The 19005-nt window shown below is 36.5% G+C and overlaps 1 protein-coding gene across 1 annotated transcript in view; it reads left to right on the top strand.

Moving 5' to 3' along the window:
• The first annotated feature begins 1223 nt into the window (after positions 1-1223).
• The window catches only part of Bche (butyrylcholinesterase), a 68293-nt gene continuing 50511 nt past the window's right edge, over positions 1224-19005 (top strand). Inside the window, exons 1-2 of the mRNA XM_059265483.1 lie at positions 1224-1441; positions 8628-10155. Of these exons, the coding sequence (XP_059121466.1) occupies positions 8636-10155 (1520 nt within the window). The 5' untranslated portion in view covers positions 1224-1441; positions 8628-8635. The remainder of the gene's footprint in view (positions 1442-8627; positions 10156-19005) is intronic.

Below are 19005 nucleotides of genomic sequence, written 5' to 3'. Positions count from 1 at the left end.
TGTGTAACAGCATTTAAAGAAAGGAATAATGTACTTCTTTTTAAGACTTTGTCCCATGGTTACAAAAGTCATAGTATTATTATATGTTTTGAACTGGTGATTGTAATGTTTGCATGTAATCAATATTGCCTAAGTAACACCTTCCAGAGAAAAGATAATCTCAGCTAATAAAAATGTTTGTTATTTGAGAAGCATTTGATATAAAATGATATTGAAAATATTTTATTTGAAATTCTAACTCCAAAGGTTCTTAGGACTAGCAGCATAGCAAGATTTTGAGATTTTAAAGATCAAATTTCATGGCCTAAAAATCTGAATAATCATGTTAAACTCATGCTCATTAGGTTGATATATTATATGTAAATTTGAGTCACACAGATCAACATTGGCCAGAATCAAAGTCCCAGTTCTTGTATGTTCATGTTTGAAATGTCAACAACCGTTAATGACAAAAGTGTGCTTTTCTACAGACCCAGTTACTCTGTTTAATTTGTAGTGAGCCCTTAGCTGAGAGATTTAAAATTGAAAGCTGACATTTACAAAAACTTAAAAGTGCAACTGTATGGAGAATCAGCCATTAAAGTGTTCCTTGAAGGGTTTTTTTTCTTATTGTTTTGCAAAATACAAATGTAAAGTATGATAAGCTTGAAACATAAAAATGTATGTTCACAGCCGCTCTCAGTGCCTGACTGGAGATGTTTTTTTAACTATTTGCTGAAGAACTTTGACTCTTCAAATGTGTTATAAACCGTGACTTTCCCTCACATATATTAAGAGCAGGGACTTTGGAGAACTTGTCCGGAACTGTGCATTCTGTAGGGCTTAAACAAATGTTGAAGTGCAGGGTACAAGGCGGGATAGTCAGGGGTAAACAATCCTTTGATTTTCATAGTTTATATCTAGATGGCTTATTTTATTTCCCATTTTCCTTTTTATGCGGCTTTATCACCACATGATTTTTCAGAGATCAAAGGTACACCCGCTTTCAGTGACATTTCTTTAGAACAGTGTGTACAATGTTTACTGCTGTAAAACTCTTAAATGGACAAAAGAAAACAAAGCAAAACACAAAACTTTAAATTCCTACTGGTGTCAAGTAACTCGCTCAGTTTCTATTACACAGACGCCTGCCTCCCTGCCCTTTCTTCTCTGCAGGAAGCCTCTCTGTGATGGTAGAGGAAGACCCCCCAGCACTCTCCGAAGGCGTGGTCACCACTGCGTTCATGCCATTAGCCTCTGAACAGATGTCAGCCAAGGAAGCCGGGCCAGCGCCAGATCAAGTTGCTGCTGCCAGCTCTCGCGAGCTTTGTCAGTAAGAGTTGACTGAAATGTCAGAGCTGTGCAATTCACAGGCGGGGCGGCTGCTGCATCCCGCCTTTCCCCGAAGTATTGTATGACTGCCACTTTGCAAACTTCGTCATCCTTTTCTGCAGTGATTCGGGTGAGTTGAGCAGAATTTACACCCCTAATGAGAAGGTTCCCGTGAAGATCGGTCGGAGAAAGGAAGGGTATTTCTTCACTGTTTGCGGAGCCCTTATGGTGCTCCATTGGGAATAGTCCCTGGCTAGCAAGTGGGACAGAGGAGACAGGCTAGGAGGAACTGCATCAGAGCTTTCTATTATTCCAGAACCACAAATTCATTTCCTTTCATTGCCGAGGATATGCTGAATTTGTTCAACTTTGAGTGAAGAGACATAGCACCTGTGGAGTCTCTTTCTTATTGTTTATTATCTCTCTAAGGAGACTTATTTTAGGCTATGGTTACCCTTTAGTGCAGGGTTAATCAACTTCTTCTTAACAACAAAAGTACTGTTTGGGCAATCTTGACTTTTTCCCAATGTCATCTCTTTTGCAATGACATGGATTAATTTTCTTTTATTACTTAACAGGGCACTTTTATCACTCAGCGTTTTTCCCCTGAAACTTTCACAACATCATTTGGCAAGCGGAAAGCAAAAGTTCCTTTTATGTCCAAGAAAATCTATTTCCTAATTTGATCTACAAATAACTCCTCTGCCATTATTGACCACTTTTGAGTGTTTAATCTGGACTAAAATATCTTATGCTACCATTATTTTATTTTTATAGGAATACTAAACAAATAGAGTTTTGGCTCATCCTAGATTCTTGGAAACATGTCATTATTTTTCTGAAATCAGATTCTGTTGAGTCATTGACTATAAAATTTATGAGATCAAAAGAAAATTGAAGTACAAACAAAATCATTTTATCAGATTCCTATGGGCAGGCTATACATTTTTTTCATAAGCAGGTTCTCTATATTTGAAGAATGTATTCCAATTAGCAGGCACAATTTTTCCTTAATATAGACTATAGAATATTTATGATAAATACGACTATAAATCATTTTGATAAAATCATATTGTTTGAAGTTAGCAGGCTTTTAACACATAATTTGATGATTTGAAACATAACTCTGGAGTTTTTTTTAGGCAAAATGCCATAACTTTAAGATGACAAATATAATGTTTAGAGATTTTAAAAGACATTTATTCTCTTATTTCTGTGTTGTTGGTTGATATATAATATCCTGCATCTTTAATTTTAAGAAGAAATCTGAAACCTATTTCTTATTACATTTTTACTAAAGATAAGTGAAGAAGATCTTATAGGGTCTATGAACCTATTCTTCTCTATAAATTTACTTTTGCTTTGATTCATTACTTGGTCACTAGTGATAATGTAGTTTACATTTCATCATTATCTTTGTTTTGATATTTTTCAAAGTCTGCTTATTCTTACAGAAATCGACTGACTGTTTTGTTATCAAATTTGGAGGCCACAGCCTTTGCCTTAAGCAGGTTTGGCCACACAGGTCCCTTATTAAGTCAATTTAAGGAGCTAAACTAATAGTGGAAGGGAGAAAAGGAAGCTATATTCCGTGTGACCACATCAGGAAAAGGGACAAAGCTTTCCCTCCCACCGTCCATCTTTGCAGCCCTCAAGTGAGATTCAAGTTTCAACAGTGACCCAAGACTGTGCCCATCCAAGCAGTCCTGGTTAAGGTGTGGTCCTACATCCTTGTCTAGGCTTGAGTCCCATTCTGCAAGGTGGTCCCACAAGTTGTTGGAATTGTATGGAACCTCTTTCAAGAATGTACTTTTCTTCTTATAGCTTGCATTTCCTGGGAAAATTTCCATTTCTCTGGTTTCCATTGTTTTGACAGTATGAGAGTGAGATGGAGAGAGCCAAGTGCCTCTTCACAGTTCATGTCTTTAGGCCATCACAGCCACAGACAGTAAAGAAATGTAAGTAAAATGACAGAAAGCAGAGAGAATGCAACTGCCAAAGAAAACCCAAAAAATCTAATAATTTAATATTGAGTTTACTAATATAATCTTGTGAATATGCATTGTGACTTTGATCAGGAATAGATCTTGAGTTTGCAGAACTCATCTGCCATCTTCTGTCTGCTGGGATGTATCTTGAGTTTACAGAACTCATCTGCCATCTTCTGTCTACTTGGATGTCTTAGCAGACATTCAAAGCTCTGTGGAAGACCAGGATATGGTCCATTTATGAATAGATTTCCTCAATACCCTCTTCACTTAGCCTGAAACAAAACAGTTTTTGAGTTGGTATAGAGACAGAGCTATTTTGGTCAAACAGAATTTCAAAGCTGATCATAGTCCTTCTAGTACTATCTAGATAGCACTTTCCCAACACATTTTAAGAATCACCATTTCAAAATAAGATCCACATATTTTAGAAATATTTTTAAAACAGGAGCATGATACCTAGAGAACACTATTGAGAGCTTTTAAACTTTTTTTGTTTTACATATTTCCAGGCTGGTCCATTACTTTAAACATTTGACAAGCAAATCATTTTTACAAATAAATGGTAATAAATAGGTTTTTTTTTATATTTGTCATTTTAACAGGTCCACATCTTAAAGTATAATGACATTATTTATTTTCTCATAAAATTGTCTGGGGAATTGAGATTTCAAATTTGAATTAAAAGGTTTTTATTTTTTTAAAGATTGTTTTTATTTTTTCTTTACTAAGGATTTTTTTTAATTCATTTTACATACCAACCACAGATCCCCCTCTCATTTCTCCTCCTACTCCCCCACCAGCCTTCCCCCCTCAAGCCAACCCCCCATTCCCTCCTTGGAAAATGTAAGGCCTCCCATGGGGACTCAGCAAAGGCTGATACATTGAATTGAGGCAGGTCCAAGACCTTCCCCCTTCATCAAGACTGCAAGGTGTCCCACCATAGGTAATGGGCTCCAAAAAGCCAGCTCATGCACCAGGGATGGATCATGATCCTACTGCCTGGGGGACCTTTAAACACACCAAGCTACAGAACTGTCTTGTTTATGCAGAGGGCCTAGTCCAGTCCCATGCAGGCTCCACAGCTGTTGGTCTAAAGTTTATGAGTTCCTACTAGCTTGGTTCGTCTGTAGGTTTCCCTGTCATGATCCTGATACTCATTGCTCATAGAATCCCTCTTCCCTGTCTTCCACTGGACTCCTGGAGTTTGGCCTGGTGCTTGGCTGTGGATCTCTGCATCTTCTTCCATCAGTTACTGAATGAAGGCTCTGGGAGAGAATGAAAGAGTTATCTTGATAGAGGGAGACATCACGGGCATAGGGAGAAACGTGATGCTAGGGAAGTTCCCCAGAATCTATAAGGATGACTCCAGCTTAAACTATTAGCAATAGTGGAAAGGGTGCTTGAGCTGGCCTACCTAAGTAGTCAGATGGGTGAATACCCTAACTGTCATCATAGAGCCTTCATCCAGTAACTGATGGAGGAAGGTTTTTTTTTTTTTTTTTTTTTTTTTTTTTTTTTTTTTTTTTTTTTTTTTTAAGAGGTGCTATGACCTTTTTATTTTAAAAGTTAAGGTTTTAAAAAGTTTAGAATTTGTAAAATGTTAGTGGTAAAATTTAATATCAAGTAGCATTTGTTAAACTTGAAATCGTTATCCTGAAAGGTTTTTTTTTTTTTTTTCCACTTCTAACACCTATTTACTTTGGTCTTATGAGTAAAAATCTCCTAATCGCTTGGAAATATTAACTACTATTTCAAGGAATGAGCTTATCTACGTTAAGATAGCTGTATTCAGTGTGAAAGTTTGCCTCATTTTTTATGATAAGCATGTTCCCCTGAATTTAAACTTTTATTTTTTTTTTAGCAGTTGTCAGTTGCACCACAATATGAGAGAGGCAATTTTATAGAATTTTAAAATATAATTAAAAACAAGCTAATGAATTAATTTTGACATTTCTTTTTATTTCTGATTAGATTGTTTGAGTATGTGATAAATACACATTAAAACATGTCTTTAACAGAGAAGTGCAGAGTACCAAGGAAAAAAATGTTAGATTGTGTAAATAATAGAACAATGTTGATTTAAATGTAACACATGTAGACAGTACTGAATGTGGAAGCATTCAGCATCTTTTCATTTAGCACTGCAGATTTATTAATATAGAGTCTAACTTCTCAGCAGGTAACATGAGAGAAAGAACTGAATTGTCATCCTTACATAAACGTACGCTTATGGTGGCTGTTTCTAATGTTATACTTCACATTATATACAAGAAAAGCTCATAGGTATCATTACTGAGAATGTCTTTCTAATTCGTATAAACAGTGCTCTGGAAAGTTAAGATCCATTGGAGGAAAATGGATATTAAATCACAAAAGGAAAAAGCTATATAAATATAGCTAATGTGGAAACACTGCATCTTTTTCAGTGTGATAGTAGCTGATCTGGAACATTATAAAATTATCATAGTTGTTAATGGAGGTAGTTATATTGACCTTACAAGAAACTGTTGAAGAAATGTTTGTGTGTAAGTACAGTTGTGCACATGTTCATCTGTATGTGTTCATGTATAGTGTGTTTGTGTGTGCACAAGTGTGCACACATGGTCTGTGGAGGCCAGAGGTTGCTGTTGAGTGTCTTCTTTAATCACTTTCCACTTTCCTTTTGGAAAGGGTCTCTCACAGAACCAAGTCTCCCAGCTTCAGCTTGATAGTCCGGCCACCAAGCCCCTGGGATCTCCTCCTGGACTGTACTGAAATCACAGAGGGGCACCGCCACATCTGGGTTTTATTTTTATTTATTTTTATTTTTTTATGTAGGTGTTGGGGGAATCTGAACACAAGTTCTGATTGCTCAGAAAACCCTTTACCTACTGAAGCACCTCCCCAGGCTCTAAACAAAAGTTTTAAGTTATCAAAAATTACTAGAAATTGAAAATTTTAATATTCAATTTATTTTTTATAAGAATATTTAAACAAAGCCAAGAAAACAGCACAAGTCATCTTTTCAGTGCACAGAGAAGGAGCCTGCACTACTCTGCACACCCAAAGACAAGCAGCCAGGGGTCATAGGTGAGCTTGCTGAAATGTGCTCAGAGCAGACAGGTCTGGGGGCTTGTCATTTTCTCTTGACAAAGCTGATTTTCAAAAACAGAAAAAGAAATTCCATATGCCTTTTTCTTTTCTGTTTATTTAAGAGAAAGGGCTTTGTGGTTAACAGGAAAAAAAGTACAAAAAGCTATGAGGAACAGTAAATAATCCATACCTCCTGTTCAAAATATAAAATTGCCTTAGTAACTGTCAGATTCTCAGACATTTTATATTATTATTCCATGTAGTTTGGTTATCATACCTACAAATTACACTCACGGTGAATACAATACTTAAACATCCCATGAAACATACAAGAATATGTTTTAGTAATACATTTAATGGATCTTAGCCCATGCTCAATTGTATCAAAACAGAGGATATTAAAAAATAAGAAAAACAAATGACTTGATTTTAAAACCTGAACTTACTACCATAGCAATCAACTTAAACATAGACTTATTTACGTAAAATAAGGCTATTTTGGATAGACACAGATATTGATAAAATTATGCAGAGATGTAAGCATTAAGTATTGGGTTCAAAACAAATGTCATTATGGTATGATTTATTTACATATTTGTTGGGAATTGATCACTAGATTTCCTGTGAGCATGGGTAAATGATATTGTTTTAAAATTAGCATCTTTTAGGTATAAAGTGTGGGAAGATGGCTTGGTGGGTAGGAAAAAAAAAAGAAATTCTGAGTTATCCTCTGATCTTCAAATTATACTGTGACACCTGTGTCACATCCCACAATTACAATAAATAAAAGTAAATTAAAAAAATATTCTTCAAGGTCGGGGAACATAGCTCTCACATCTGTTTCTTTCTCATGGCCTACCAAAATAAACTTGATTATACACACAGAAAGCCATAGCAAATGGTTGGTGATGATAGGATTAACTTCCTGAGCAGGGAGGTTGGATTTAAAATTAGAGCATTAGAAAAAGTAACAGAAGGACTGTGCATGTGTTAGTCCTGGCCATTGTTATGTGGACAGAAGCCAGTGCTTGTTAATGAATATTTTAATTGTGTTTCTACAACTATATAAAGAGGCATTGATTCTTTTTAAATGACATTTACATTATATTTTATTTTCCTTTTTATCACATGGAGTTTGGAAAGTTTTATTTCAAAGAAACTCATGTTTATGTTAAAAATTTTAATAAAACTATGATGACTCATGTGGCCTTAAATAAATATTATCTATACTATAATATTAAATACATTTCATGTTGTAGTTTACAATTTACTCTAGCCTCTTCTGCTTATCCCAGTAATTTCTCAGCATCGGTCCTCTGATTTCAATGAATTTCTACACTATAAAAAACATGAGTATCCATGACTCTGCTAACCAACATGTTTCACTATTTACGTGTGCTTTAATCAGTTTACAAATTAATTGTTGTTAGTCTTGTAAAAATTCCTTCTAAGCCAATATCATTTCCCACATAAATATCAGCTGGGTCTCCCACCAAGGAGATTGTGATTCAAGCAGAATAGCCTGATCTTTATTAAATAAATTTCAGAGAACGTCCCTGAAACCTACAGGTAGCACCATTCAACAACCTGTATTTTAATAGCCAGAAAGAAAGCTGGCTTCTTAGTGTTACTATTTATAGCTAAATTGCAATAACTTAATTTTTTACTTACCATTCCACAAATAAATTGTCTCAATTCCCTTTTGAGAATAAACTAAGATGTATAGAGGAAGCATTTTCTTTTTAAAAAGGGCGAACTATGAGAAGAACCATGGAACAAAGGAAGACAGTAGATGATTTTCTATGTTCTTAACTGACTTCAGAGTTTTGTGATCTGTTATCCAGACATGCTATTCCAAAACCTCTTGTATTTTCTCCTCTACTCATGTAGAAATTACTCCTGGCATGTCCACCCCTAGCTATTCCATATTTGATATGGCTATGTGTAGTGAATGATAACATATGTACCTGGGACAAACTACCTTTATACAGTGCTGAAACTTCTCAGATTTTTAACAATGGTATTTTAAAGGCAAGATTATATATATTTTCCTTCATATGTTTTTCTCTTTTAAGTGGAGAGAAATCTACTTTCTTCTTAGTACTTATCCATATCCTTGGGTTGGTAACATATTCATCAGGTCTTATACGTTTAGGGTAAATAGGAACTACGGTATTTTAGTGAGTTATCATCATTGGACAATAACACAGCGTCTACAAGGCTGTTAAAGCTTTTTGCTTACTTTTCTCTTAGGAATCAACATGCAGACCCAGCGCACCACCATCACACAGACCCACTTCCTCCTGTCCTTTCTACTTCTTGGCATACTTTTTGGGAATTCATACACTGAAGAAGACTTCATAGTCACAACCAAGACCGGAAGAGTCCGGGGGCTGAGCCTTCCTGTTCTCGGCGGCACGGTGACTGCTTTTCTCGGAATCCCCTACGCACAGCCTCCTCTTGGAAAGCTAAGATTCAAAAAGCCACAACCCTTAAACAAGTGGCCTGGCATCCATAATGCCACCAAATATGCTAGTTCTTGTTATCAGATCATAGATCAAACCTTCCCAGGTTTCCAGGGGTCGGAAATGTGGAATCCGAACACGAACCTCAGTGAAGACTGCTTGTATCTGAACGTTTGGGTTCCAGTACCTAAACCGAAAAATGCCACTGTCATGGTATGGGTTTATGGTGGTGGCTTTCAGACTGGGACTTCCTCTCTACCTGTTTATGATGGGAAGTTTCTAGCTCGGGTTGAAAGAGTTATTGTCGTTTCAATGAACTATAGGCTAGGTGCCCTAGGATTTCTAGCTTTACCTGGAAATTCTGAGGCTCCAGGGAACATGGGCTTATTTGATCAACAGTTGGCACTTCAGTGGGTCCAAAGAAACATAGCTGCCTTTGGAGGGAATCCTAAGAGTGTAACGCTTTTTGGTGAAAGTGCAGGATCAGCATCTGTGAGCTTACATTTGCTTTGTCCCCAAAGCTACCCTCTGTTTACCAGAGCCATTCTGGAAAGTGGATCTTCTAACGCCCCCTGGGCAGTAAAGCCTCCAGAGGAAGCCAGAAACCGAACTTTGGCCTTAGCTGAATTTGCTGGCTGCTCAAAGGAGAATGAGACAGAGATGATTAAATGCCTTCAAAATAAAGACCCTGAGGACATTCTTCTGAACCAAAGGTTCGTTCTCCCCTCTGATTCCCTCTTATCGATAAATTTCGGTCCAACGGTGGATGGTGATTTTCTCACTGACATGCCCCACACACTACTTCAACTCGGACAAGTGAAAAAAACTCAGATCTTAGTAGGTGTTAACAAAGATGAAGGGACATCTTTTCTAGTGTATGGTGCTCCTGGTTTCAGCAAAGACAATGACAGTCTCATCACTCGGAGGGAGTTTCAAGAAGGTTTAAGTATGTATTTCCCAGGAGTGAGTAGCTTGGGAAAAGAAGCAATCCTTTTCTACTATGTGGACTGGTTAGGTGACCAGACACCGGAAGTCTACCGTGAGGCCTTGGATGATGTAATTGGAGATTACAACATCATATGTCCCGCGTTGGAGTTTGCCAAGACATTTTCAGACCTTGAAAATAATGCCTTTTTCTACTATCTCGAACACCGATCTTCCAAAACTCCTTGGCCTGAATGGATGGGCGTTATGCATGGCTATGAAATCGAGCTTGTCTTTGGCTTACCACTGGAAAGAAGAGCTAATTATACTAGAGCTGAGGAAATTTTGAGTCGATCCATGATAAAATTTTGGGCAAATTTTGCAAAATATGGGTAAGTGCTGATTTCTGTAGTTGTTACCTGGTTTTGTTTTGCTTAGCTTTGCTTGACCTCTACTGAAGACGTCATTAAAAGCATAGAAACATTTCCACTATTTTCTCTTTGTATCTAAGCTGCCTTTGTGTCTCATTATGTGGTGAATTTCAGCTCTTTGTTTCTCAGTGCTTAAGAAAAATTACCAGAGAATTTTTCTCTAAACTATTTTCTGATTTCATTTCCAAAGTGTTGCAAAATACTTTAATGATGTTAACTAAAGTTTGGAAATAAATGCTGGTATCAGAATTACAACAATGAAAATAACTTTTCAACCCACACGATTGTTGTTTATTGAGGTTACCAGGTTTAAGAAAGAGGAAGAATATGTCTTCCTATTGTCTAAAGCCTGGGACAGTGACATCTGATACAGCAGTAAATGATAAGTTTCGAATCCCCAGTTATTGGGTACCCATCACTGCCGCCACTGATGTAGTAACCCAGTCAAACTGATTGATAAATCCAGGTTTAATAAAGAGAGCAAAGCAACTTCAGGGTGACCCTTGGGAATGCAGGGGAGGAATCACATGGCAAATATGGCAGCCAGGTCCCTAGTAGTCTATAGGCCTAGTCTTGAGCAGCCTCCAGGGTAGGAGATGACCCTTGCAGGGCTTTCTGAGGGGAGGTGCTGCTGCTTGCAGCCTTTTAGAGGGGGTCGGGTCTGGAGTGTGAGGAGGAAGAACTGTGGGGGCGGGGAAATGGGCCCCCAAGCTGGAGATCCCCAACATCCCAACCTTTTGGGGTATATATGGACACTGGTAGTGCTTCCACCTAAACAGTAAACTTGTCCCTGTTAGGAATATGAATGGGACAAGAAGATGAGGTAGTTTCCCTACCCCTTTGTTCTCAAAACTCACAACACTAAGCATTTTGCTGTTTTCCTCTAAGAAGTCTATCAGACCTTTTAGGTAACCTGCTTCACTTGACTTTTGAGGTCCCTCATGTTTACCTAAATTGTTTTTCTACTGGAAAAGTTGTGTGGCTAGGTTTCATTTGTCTTTGTGATGTTGCCTGGAGTCTTTAAGAAAATACAGGCAGTTCCCTAATTACTAATGGTTCCACTGAGGCTTTTTCTTCAGTAGGATATTTCGGAGTTGATATTGTTCGCTAGAGGTTATACTTTGGATCTTTATCTTTCTCTGATAGTCCCTGAGGATGCTGGACATCGCTGGCAGTGAGAACACAACTCCAGCCCACACACTGCATAGCAAAGCAAGCAGCCAACACTCCTGGTGCTCTACCTTGCTAAGCTACACTGTTTTCTTTAAGTCTATTTTCAGTATTCCCTGATTGCAATATATTTATCAGAAGATTACTCCATCATAAACCAAGAAGCATGCATAATGTCTTGGAATCCACCTTTCCTTTTTTTTTAAAGACAAGTTTTACATATATAACTCAAGTTATATAACTTCACTTCAAAATCCTTCTTTCTAAATCTCAAAAATGCTGGCTTACAGGGGGTGTTCTGTCATACATGGCTCTGGAATAAATTTTTGAACGTGTATTAATGTGTAAAAATAAAACCTTAGTTATGAAATGTATAGATCCAAATAACTGAGTGCATTAATATGAATAGTAAAATTAGGAATAACAATATATTTTTGAAATGAGTACCTGTATCAGTCGTAACCAGATGGATTTGTTAATACCATTAATGAAACTTTAAGAGAATATTGATAATAGCATTAATTTCTGGTTTTTCCTTTTTATTACATTCTTATTTATTTAGACTGTGAGTATGAGTGTGTGTGTGTGTGTGTGTGTGTGTGTGTATGTGTGTTTGTCCATGTATGCATTTGTGGAGTTTTCAGAACAATTTACAGGAGTCAGTTCTCTCCTTCCAGCATGTGAGTCATGGGGATGGAATTGAGATCATCAAGCTTGGCTGCAAAGCCCTTATATCCTGGGTCATCTTGCCCACTTCTAGTTCTCATATTTATCCTCAATTTAGACTTCCTCACATTCCACGGTGCTGTGCCCCATTCTGCAGTATCCGTTACTAGTAATTATGCCAATCACTATTGCCTCATATATATTCTTTGTAAAATGAAAACCCTCCTGCTCGGCCTTAAGAGACTTCCACGTTCTTCATTCTCCTTACCATGTGTATTCACCCACAGAATTCAGCTGCTTGTACGACATGTATTTTAAGAATGCCTAAAATGTGAAAGTGCACTGTTCTCTATGGCTGTGATCTGGCAGTCTCCCAACACCTCAACAACACAGGTTCTGTTTACTGAAAGGTCCAGACTAAACACACTGCTTCACCTAGCCTCTTTTCACTTTCAAGAGCAGTTGCTCCAGACATCTGTAACTCTCACAGAAGTAATGGGCTTGTCCATATATGGTCATTCATTATAAGATATATATAAATTAGCTTCTTGAAAAAGTTGTCAGTTTCTATGGCTATTCATCAAAGTACTAAAAGATATATATTACAATAAATATTTGTTTAGTTGCTTAATGAAACCTCGTAATATAATTTTATTTTTCCATATGTGCCAGTTATTCTATATTTTCTGGTGTCTCAATATGAGTCCAAATTTTTGCTCAAAGAAAGAAGGACTTGTTTAATAGCTGTGTTAGAGTTACTTTGGTCTCATTCTGTTCTCCCTCCAAAGGCTATGTCTGCAATGAATTATTTGCATATGTTTTTCATTTTTCTTGCAATTCTACAACTTATAAATTATTAAAGAGAAACAGTCCTTCACAACACTGATGTCTGTATTTTTTAAAGCAGTTCATATTTTCATAATAAAATCAAGAAATTTATACTTCCTCTATTCACATTGAACAGTGTTAATAGGAGATGTTTAATGTCTTATTTATGAGACATTAAACATCAGACATAGCATCAGATCGAACATGAGACTCTTTGACACTTAATGGGATAGTTTAACCCTAGTTAAGTATTTCTCTGATGAGTGTGTTTTCCTGGGAAATAAACATTGGCTGACTTATTAATTATAATGTGAAACTATAGAACAAATCATAAAAAGATAAAATAACCTTACAAAGTGGAATAACCATACAATACATTTAATTGGTAAGATCATTTTCCTCTGAGTCCATAGTTGTAGATGGGCAAAGGAAAAATATATCATGAATGTTTCCAGATGAATTGAAAACAACTGTAATCTTAAGTGAACTTCAGCAGAATAAAGGGGCCAAGTGTTAGGTTAGACATGCTTTAATTCTAAACCTCTCAAGGAGGGACAATTTGCCTCATGTACCATCCAGCTGGTTTTAGAGGACACTGGACACTGTGTCCATTTTGGTGTGGTGACAGCAGGTAACAAGCATGATATAATGCCTAGGAGACTTCCCCAAACAAACACTTATTATTTCAAAATGTTAGAAGCCCCAAGGTGGAGACATGTGATAGCCTGTACTTCTGCACAGTCCCAAAATGTGGTTTTAAGAAATGAAAAGGCGGCTGTGGTTCTTTGAAATGTTGACACCCATTCTGTCAGGAGATCTGAGCTCTTTTCTTTCTATTAAACTCCATGCATTAGCCTATATTAAAGAGATGTGGAGTAGGACTTGAAACTGTAATTATCATTTAGGAAATAGAATTTCATGTTTCCACCACTGTTCTAATCAATTACTCTTACATGTGAGTTAAATATATGTGTGTTGCTTATGAGCTTCATTGGGATATAATTTTCATCCACAGTTCGATAAACTCTGACTAATATCTATAATTCATCACCCTGCAACCCTGTTAATTTTGTGTGGCTTTTTGTTATTTATTTCTCATGCCTGTTCAACACACAGTGTAAACTTAAATCTGACAACTTTTGCTCTGTCCAATATGCCTTTAATAAGGCTAACAACTCAAAAGGGAGCTTCTCATGCCTGGTGTAGATGTTTTTGGTAGACTGTCTTTGGCTCTTAGAGGAAGTATTGTCAGTATCAATGAAGACTTTTAGTTTAGTGTGTGTGTGTGTGTGTGTGTGTGTGTGTGTGTGTGTGTGTGTGTAATATAGTTGATTTTTGTTGTTGTTTAATTTTATGTGCATTGATATGAGATTCCCCTAGAACTAGAGGTACAGGCATTTGTGAGCTGCCATGTAGGTGTTGGGAATTGAACCTGGGTCCTCAAGAAGGACAGCCTTGAAGGATAGCCAGTGTTCTCAACCACTTAGCCATTTCTCTAGCCTTGTATTATAGGTTTTTAAGGTATAGTGATATGTGGTGATATTGTGTCCCTCAATATATTTTGCACCCTAATAAAGTTATCTGGGGTCAGAGAACAGAACAGCCACTAGACAAACATAGAGAGGCCAGAAAATGGTGGCACACACACCTTTAATCCTATCACTTGGGAGGCAGAGATCCATTGGATCTCTGTGAGTTCAAAGCCACACCGGAAACAGCCAGGCATGGTGACACATGCCCTTAATCCCAGGAAGTGATGACAGGAAGCAAAAAGGTATATAAGGCATGAGGACCAGGAACTAGAGCCTGTTAAGCTTTTAGGATTTTGAGCACTAGTTCAGCTGAGATCCATTTGGGTGAGGACTCAGAAGCTTTCAGTTTGAGGAAATAAGATCAGCTGAGGAATTGGTGAGGTGAAGTTGACTTGTTCTGTTTCTCTGATCTTTCAGAATTTACCCCAATACCTGGCTCGTCCAGAATTATTATTATTAGTAAGACCTTTTAAGATTCATGCTTCAGTGATAGTATGAATCCTATGACTATCCCTTAGTGTTATTTTGCCTTCCTTCCTGCTTCTGTATTTATGTCCCCTCTCACCAAGTAGAGCCCATCTTTTCTGTTGTATTTATTTGTTGTTACTTTTATAAATAATTTATTTATTTTATTTTATGTTGAGTGTTTCATCATCATGTATATGTCTTACACATGCCTGGTGATCTTGGAGGCCAAAAGAATGAATCAGAAACCAGGAATTATAGTTATATCCAGTTATCAGACACCACGTGGGTACTAGGAACTGAACTCAGGACCTTTGGAAGAGTAAGAAGTGCTTTTAATTACAGAACAAACTCCACAGCCCCCCCCCTTTTTTTTATCTGACACAACCGGCTTCTGTTTCTCAGATCATACCACACTTTGATGACTTGTCTATAAGGATTTTCCTGCTCAGGAATATTATGAACAATTTGTGTGATGTCTTTGTTTAATACTTTGTGCTGTATTTCCCCCTTTGGAGATAAGGGGCACAGGGACTGCAGGGATGTCACATCCCCAGTACTCTGTATCCTCAATGACATTTGGAATAATCAGGCATATATATATATATATATATATATATATATATATATATATATATATATATAATTTAAGTTCTGTACAGAATCTCATGGTGACTTAATTCTGTGTTTGTGTGCACTAATGATTATGTGTAACAATTTACATATAAAATATGTGTATATATGTATTTGAGTTCAAGATTCAAGTGCCTATGCAGGTCAGAGGCATTACGTCTTTTGGAGCTGGATATACAGGTTGTTGTGAGCCACCTGATGGAATTTGGGAAACAAATTCATTTCCTCCATAAGAGCAGCAGATTCTCTTAAGCCCTGAGCTTAAGACTACAAGGGTCTGTGTTAGTTGGATTTATTTGACATAGATTTAGGGAATATGGTCTGGGTGTTTTAATTTTTTCTTCTAGCTTATATCTTGATTTTGAGTTATTTAGTAGATTTCTTAATAGTTCAAAGCACAGAAAATTGTAAGTTAATTATTTTCCATATCATATTCAGATTCTCCATTTTCTTTTAAAAAATAGTAAAAAATTAGGTACTTCTTTGCCTGTTTAATTAACCTTGATAGACAGATGACCAAATCTGTATAAATATGACTATGTGAATGTGAAGACCATTTATTCTTTCCGGTAAGTGACATTGTAGCTACAAATATTTAGATTTATTATTATTTTGTGTGTATAAATGATTTGCTGTGTGTATGTGTATTAATTCAGTGGGATGGTATTCATTTATTAACAGCAATTGCAGAGGACAAAGCAATGTTTTTATTAATAATTTTCCTTTTAGAATATAAATCAGTGCTGAGTTCATTGAACATTTATTATTGTATATTTCTGACTGACTGTTTACCATTATCAAATAGTCCTCTGAGTCTATTTAGTTTAATATTTAGATTTGTCAAGTTATTTGAATGTATTTTATAGCACACTTTACTGCATTATTTAATTTTCAATCTATCTTTATTTTCTAAAGCATTTATTTGGGGGCTGGAGAGATGGCTAAGAAGTTGAGAACTCTTGCAGCTCATTTATAGGACCCGGGTTCAATTCCTAGCAATTACATCAAGAGGCTCACACCTGCCTGTAACTCTAGGTCCAAGGGCTATGACAGCTCCTCCTGTTCTCAATGACACTGGTACACATATGGTGCACATACATGCATGTAAGCACACACATGTATACATAAAAAATAAAAATTAATAAATACTTAATAACACAGGGCATAGGTCAGTACTTAAAAATAGCCTTTCATATAGTGTGACTAATTTATTTTTCAGTCAATATAATCATTAATATAACTTTATCTACAACTGCTTCTTTTTATAAATTATCAATTCAAATTATTTCTTTGTAGCTTATTTGAATTTAGTAAATATTTTTAATATTACATTTTATTTTATATTGACTTTTTAATTGGCCCTAAGATTTTTTTTTTCAATAGTTGTTTTAGGGCACATAGTTGCTTCTGATAACTGCCTTATTATATTTAAATTTGGTTCCATTTCAGACTCACAACAACACTTTCTTCCTTTCAAATGAATGCTTCCTTTTAAGAAATCCTCTTAATAATTTCCATTCATTTTCATAAATTCATAAATGCAAAAAGCCTATAAAAGGGTGCCATGTATTCACCCCTTTATTTTTTTTATTCTGCTTACATGTTCACAAGAATATTTAAGACTATCCTTCAATGTTGTGTGTTCTAAATAGTTATTTGTATATGAGTAAATATGTAATGGGAAAAAAGAACAGTCCTTTATATTTATTCACATATGCTCCATTTCAATGTTTCTTTATAATTCCACATAGATTCAAAAGCTCCAGTACATTTTCGTCTGGTATACCAAATTCTTTTATTTGAATTTGCCCATGTTTCTCTCCCACTGAGGAATGTTTTTGAGGATATCGAATTTTTGCTTTGTGTTTTATTTACTTATTTAGATAAGTTTGAGGATCTGGCTCAGTTAAGGTTTTTACTGCTGTGAAGAGACACCATGACCATGGCAAGTCTTATAAAGGAAAAGATTTGACTGCAGCTGGCTTACGGTTCAGAGGGTTAGTCCATGATGGGAATCATCCAGCGTACAGGCAGACATGGTGCTGGAGAAGAAGCTGAGAATTCTACATCTTGATCACAAGCAGGAGAAGCAGACTGTGTGACACACTGGGTCTAACTTGTGCATATGAGTTTCCAAAGCCTTCACCCACAATGACACACTTCCTGCAACAAGGCCACACCCACTCCAACAAGGCCACACCTCCTAACAGTGCCATTCCCTATTGACCAACCATCCAAATACTGTAGTCTACGGGGGGCATGTCTATTCAAATTGGCAACTTGGAGAGAGTGAGAGGGAGACAGAGACAGACATAGAGACAGAGACAGAGTACTATTTGTGCATATGCTGGTGTAGTTAATAATGCTTCAAAGGGTACCATAGGTCTCTTCTACAAGGAGATGGGAGTGAAAGTAGCTCAATGAATAGCTGATGAAATACCAGCATCAATGTTTCTCAAATAGGACATAAAATATGAGTTTGGGAATAATATCAGTGGACCCCACCATCCATAAATCCATATCTTGGCAACATAGATGAACCATGGAAAGTAAAAGACAAAAATAAAATACTGATGCCAAACAAAAGAATTTTTAAGGGTCTTTCCTATAAAAAGATGACAATATAATACAGGCTTACTTCCCATGCAAATAGAAACCAGTGAGAAGGGCCTGGATTGGAATAAATAGATATGGCCCCCATAGACTCGAGTGTTTCAATGGTTAGTCAATAGGGAGTGGCACCATAGCTCTGTGAATTTACTTCACTTGTATTTATATTCTTCAGGTTAGCTATTAATTTCTGTGCAAGCACACTATGTCTTATGCTTTATCTGTGCCTTTGTTCATCTGGTTATTTCATTATTTCACATAACGTTAGTTTTGATTCTGAATTATATACTCTTGTTTTGCTTTAGGAGTGTTGTGCTTGCTACTTAAATATTCTTTACTTCTTAAACATCTTAAATGATTGATTTAACATTCTTGTGTCTTCTAATATCTTGGCCATCATGGACTGGTTTCTATTTTCCCATTTTTTTTCTTAGTAATTTTTTCTTTTTGTATGTATAATATGTTTTTAGTTTTAAAAATTGTAATATAATTACATCATAGCTGTCCTTCCATTTACTTTCCTCTAACTCCTCCTCCCTGGTCTCTCTCAAATTCATGGCTTCTTTTTCTTTACTTGTTGTCATATATTCCTACATACATAAGTATGATCAGCCCTGAGTAATTTCCTTGTTTTTAAAATTAATATTATTGTTGTTTGACAGCTTATTAAGCATTTCAATCAAACCTAACCCCTGTTAACTCCATCCTAAATCTTCCAGTATCTCTCCACAATGTACATTTCCCTCCCAAGTTCATGTTCTCTCTCTCTCTCTCTCTCTCTCTCTCTCTCTCTCTCTCTCTCTCTCTCTCTCTCTCTCTCTCTCTCTGTCTCTGTCTCTATGTTTCTGTCGGTGTCTCCCTCTCTCTCTCCAAGTTGCCAAGTTTGCTTGGTACTACCTGTATGTAT

The sequence above is a fragment of the Peromyscus eremicus genome, chromosome 6 (assembly GCF_949786415.1).
Source record: "Peromyscus eremicus chromosome 6, PerEre_H2_v1, whole genome shotgun sequence".
Taxonomy (NCBI): Eukaryota; Metazoa; Chordata; class Mammalia; order Rodentia; family Cricetidae; genus Peromyscus; species Peromyscus eremicus.
This window is presented reverse-complemented; position numbering and strand designations above follow the sequence as displayed.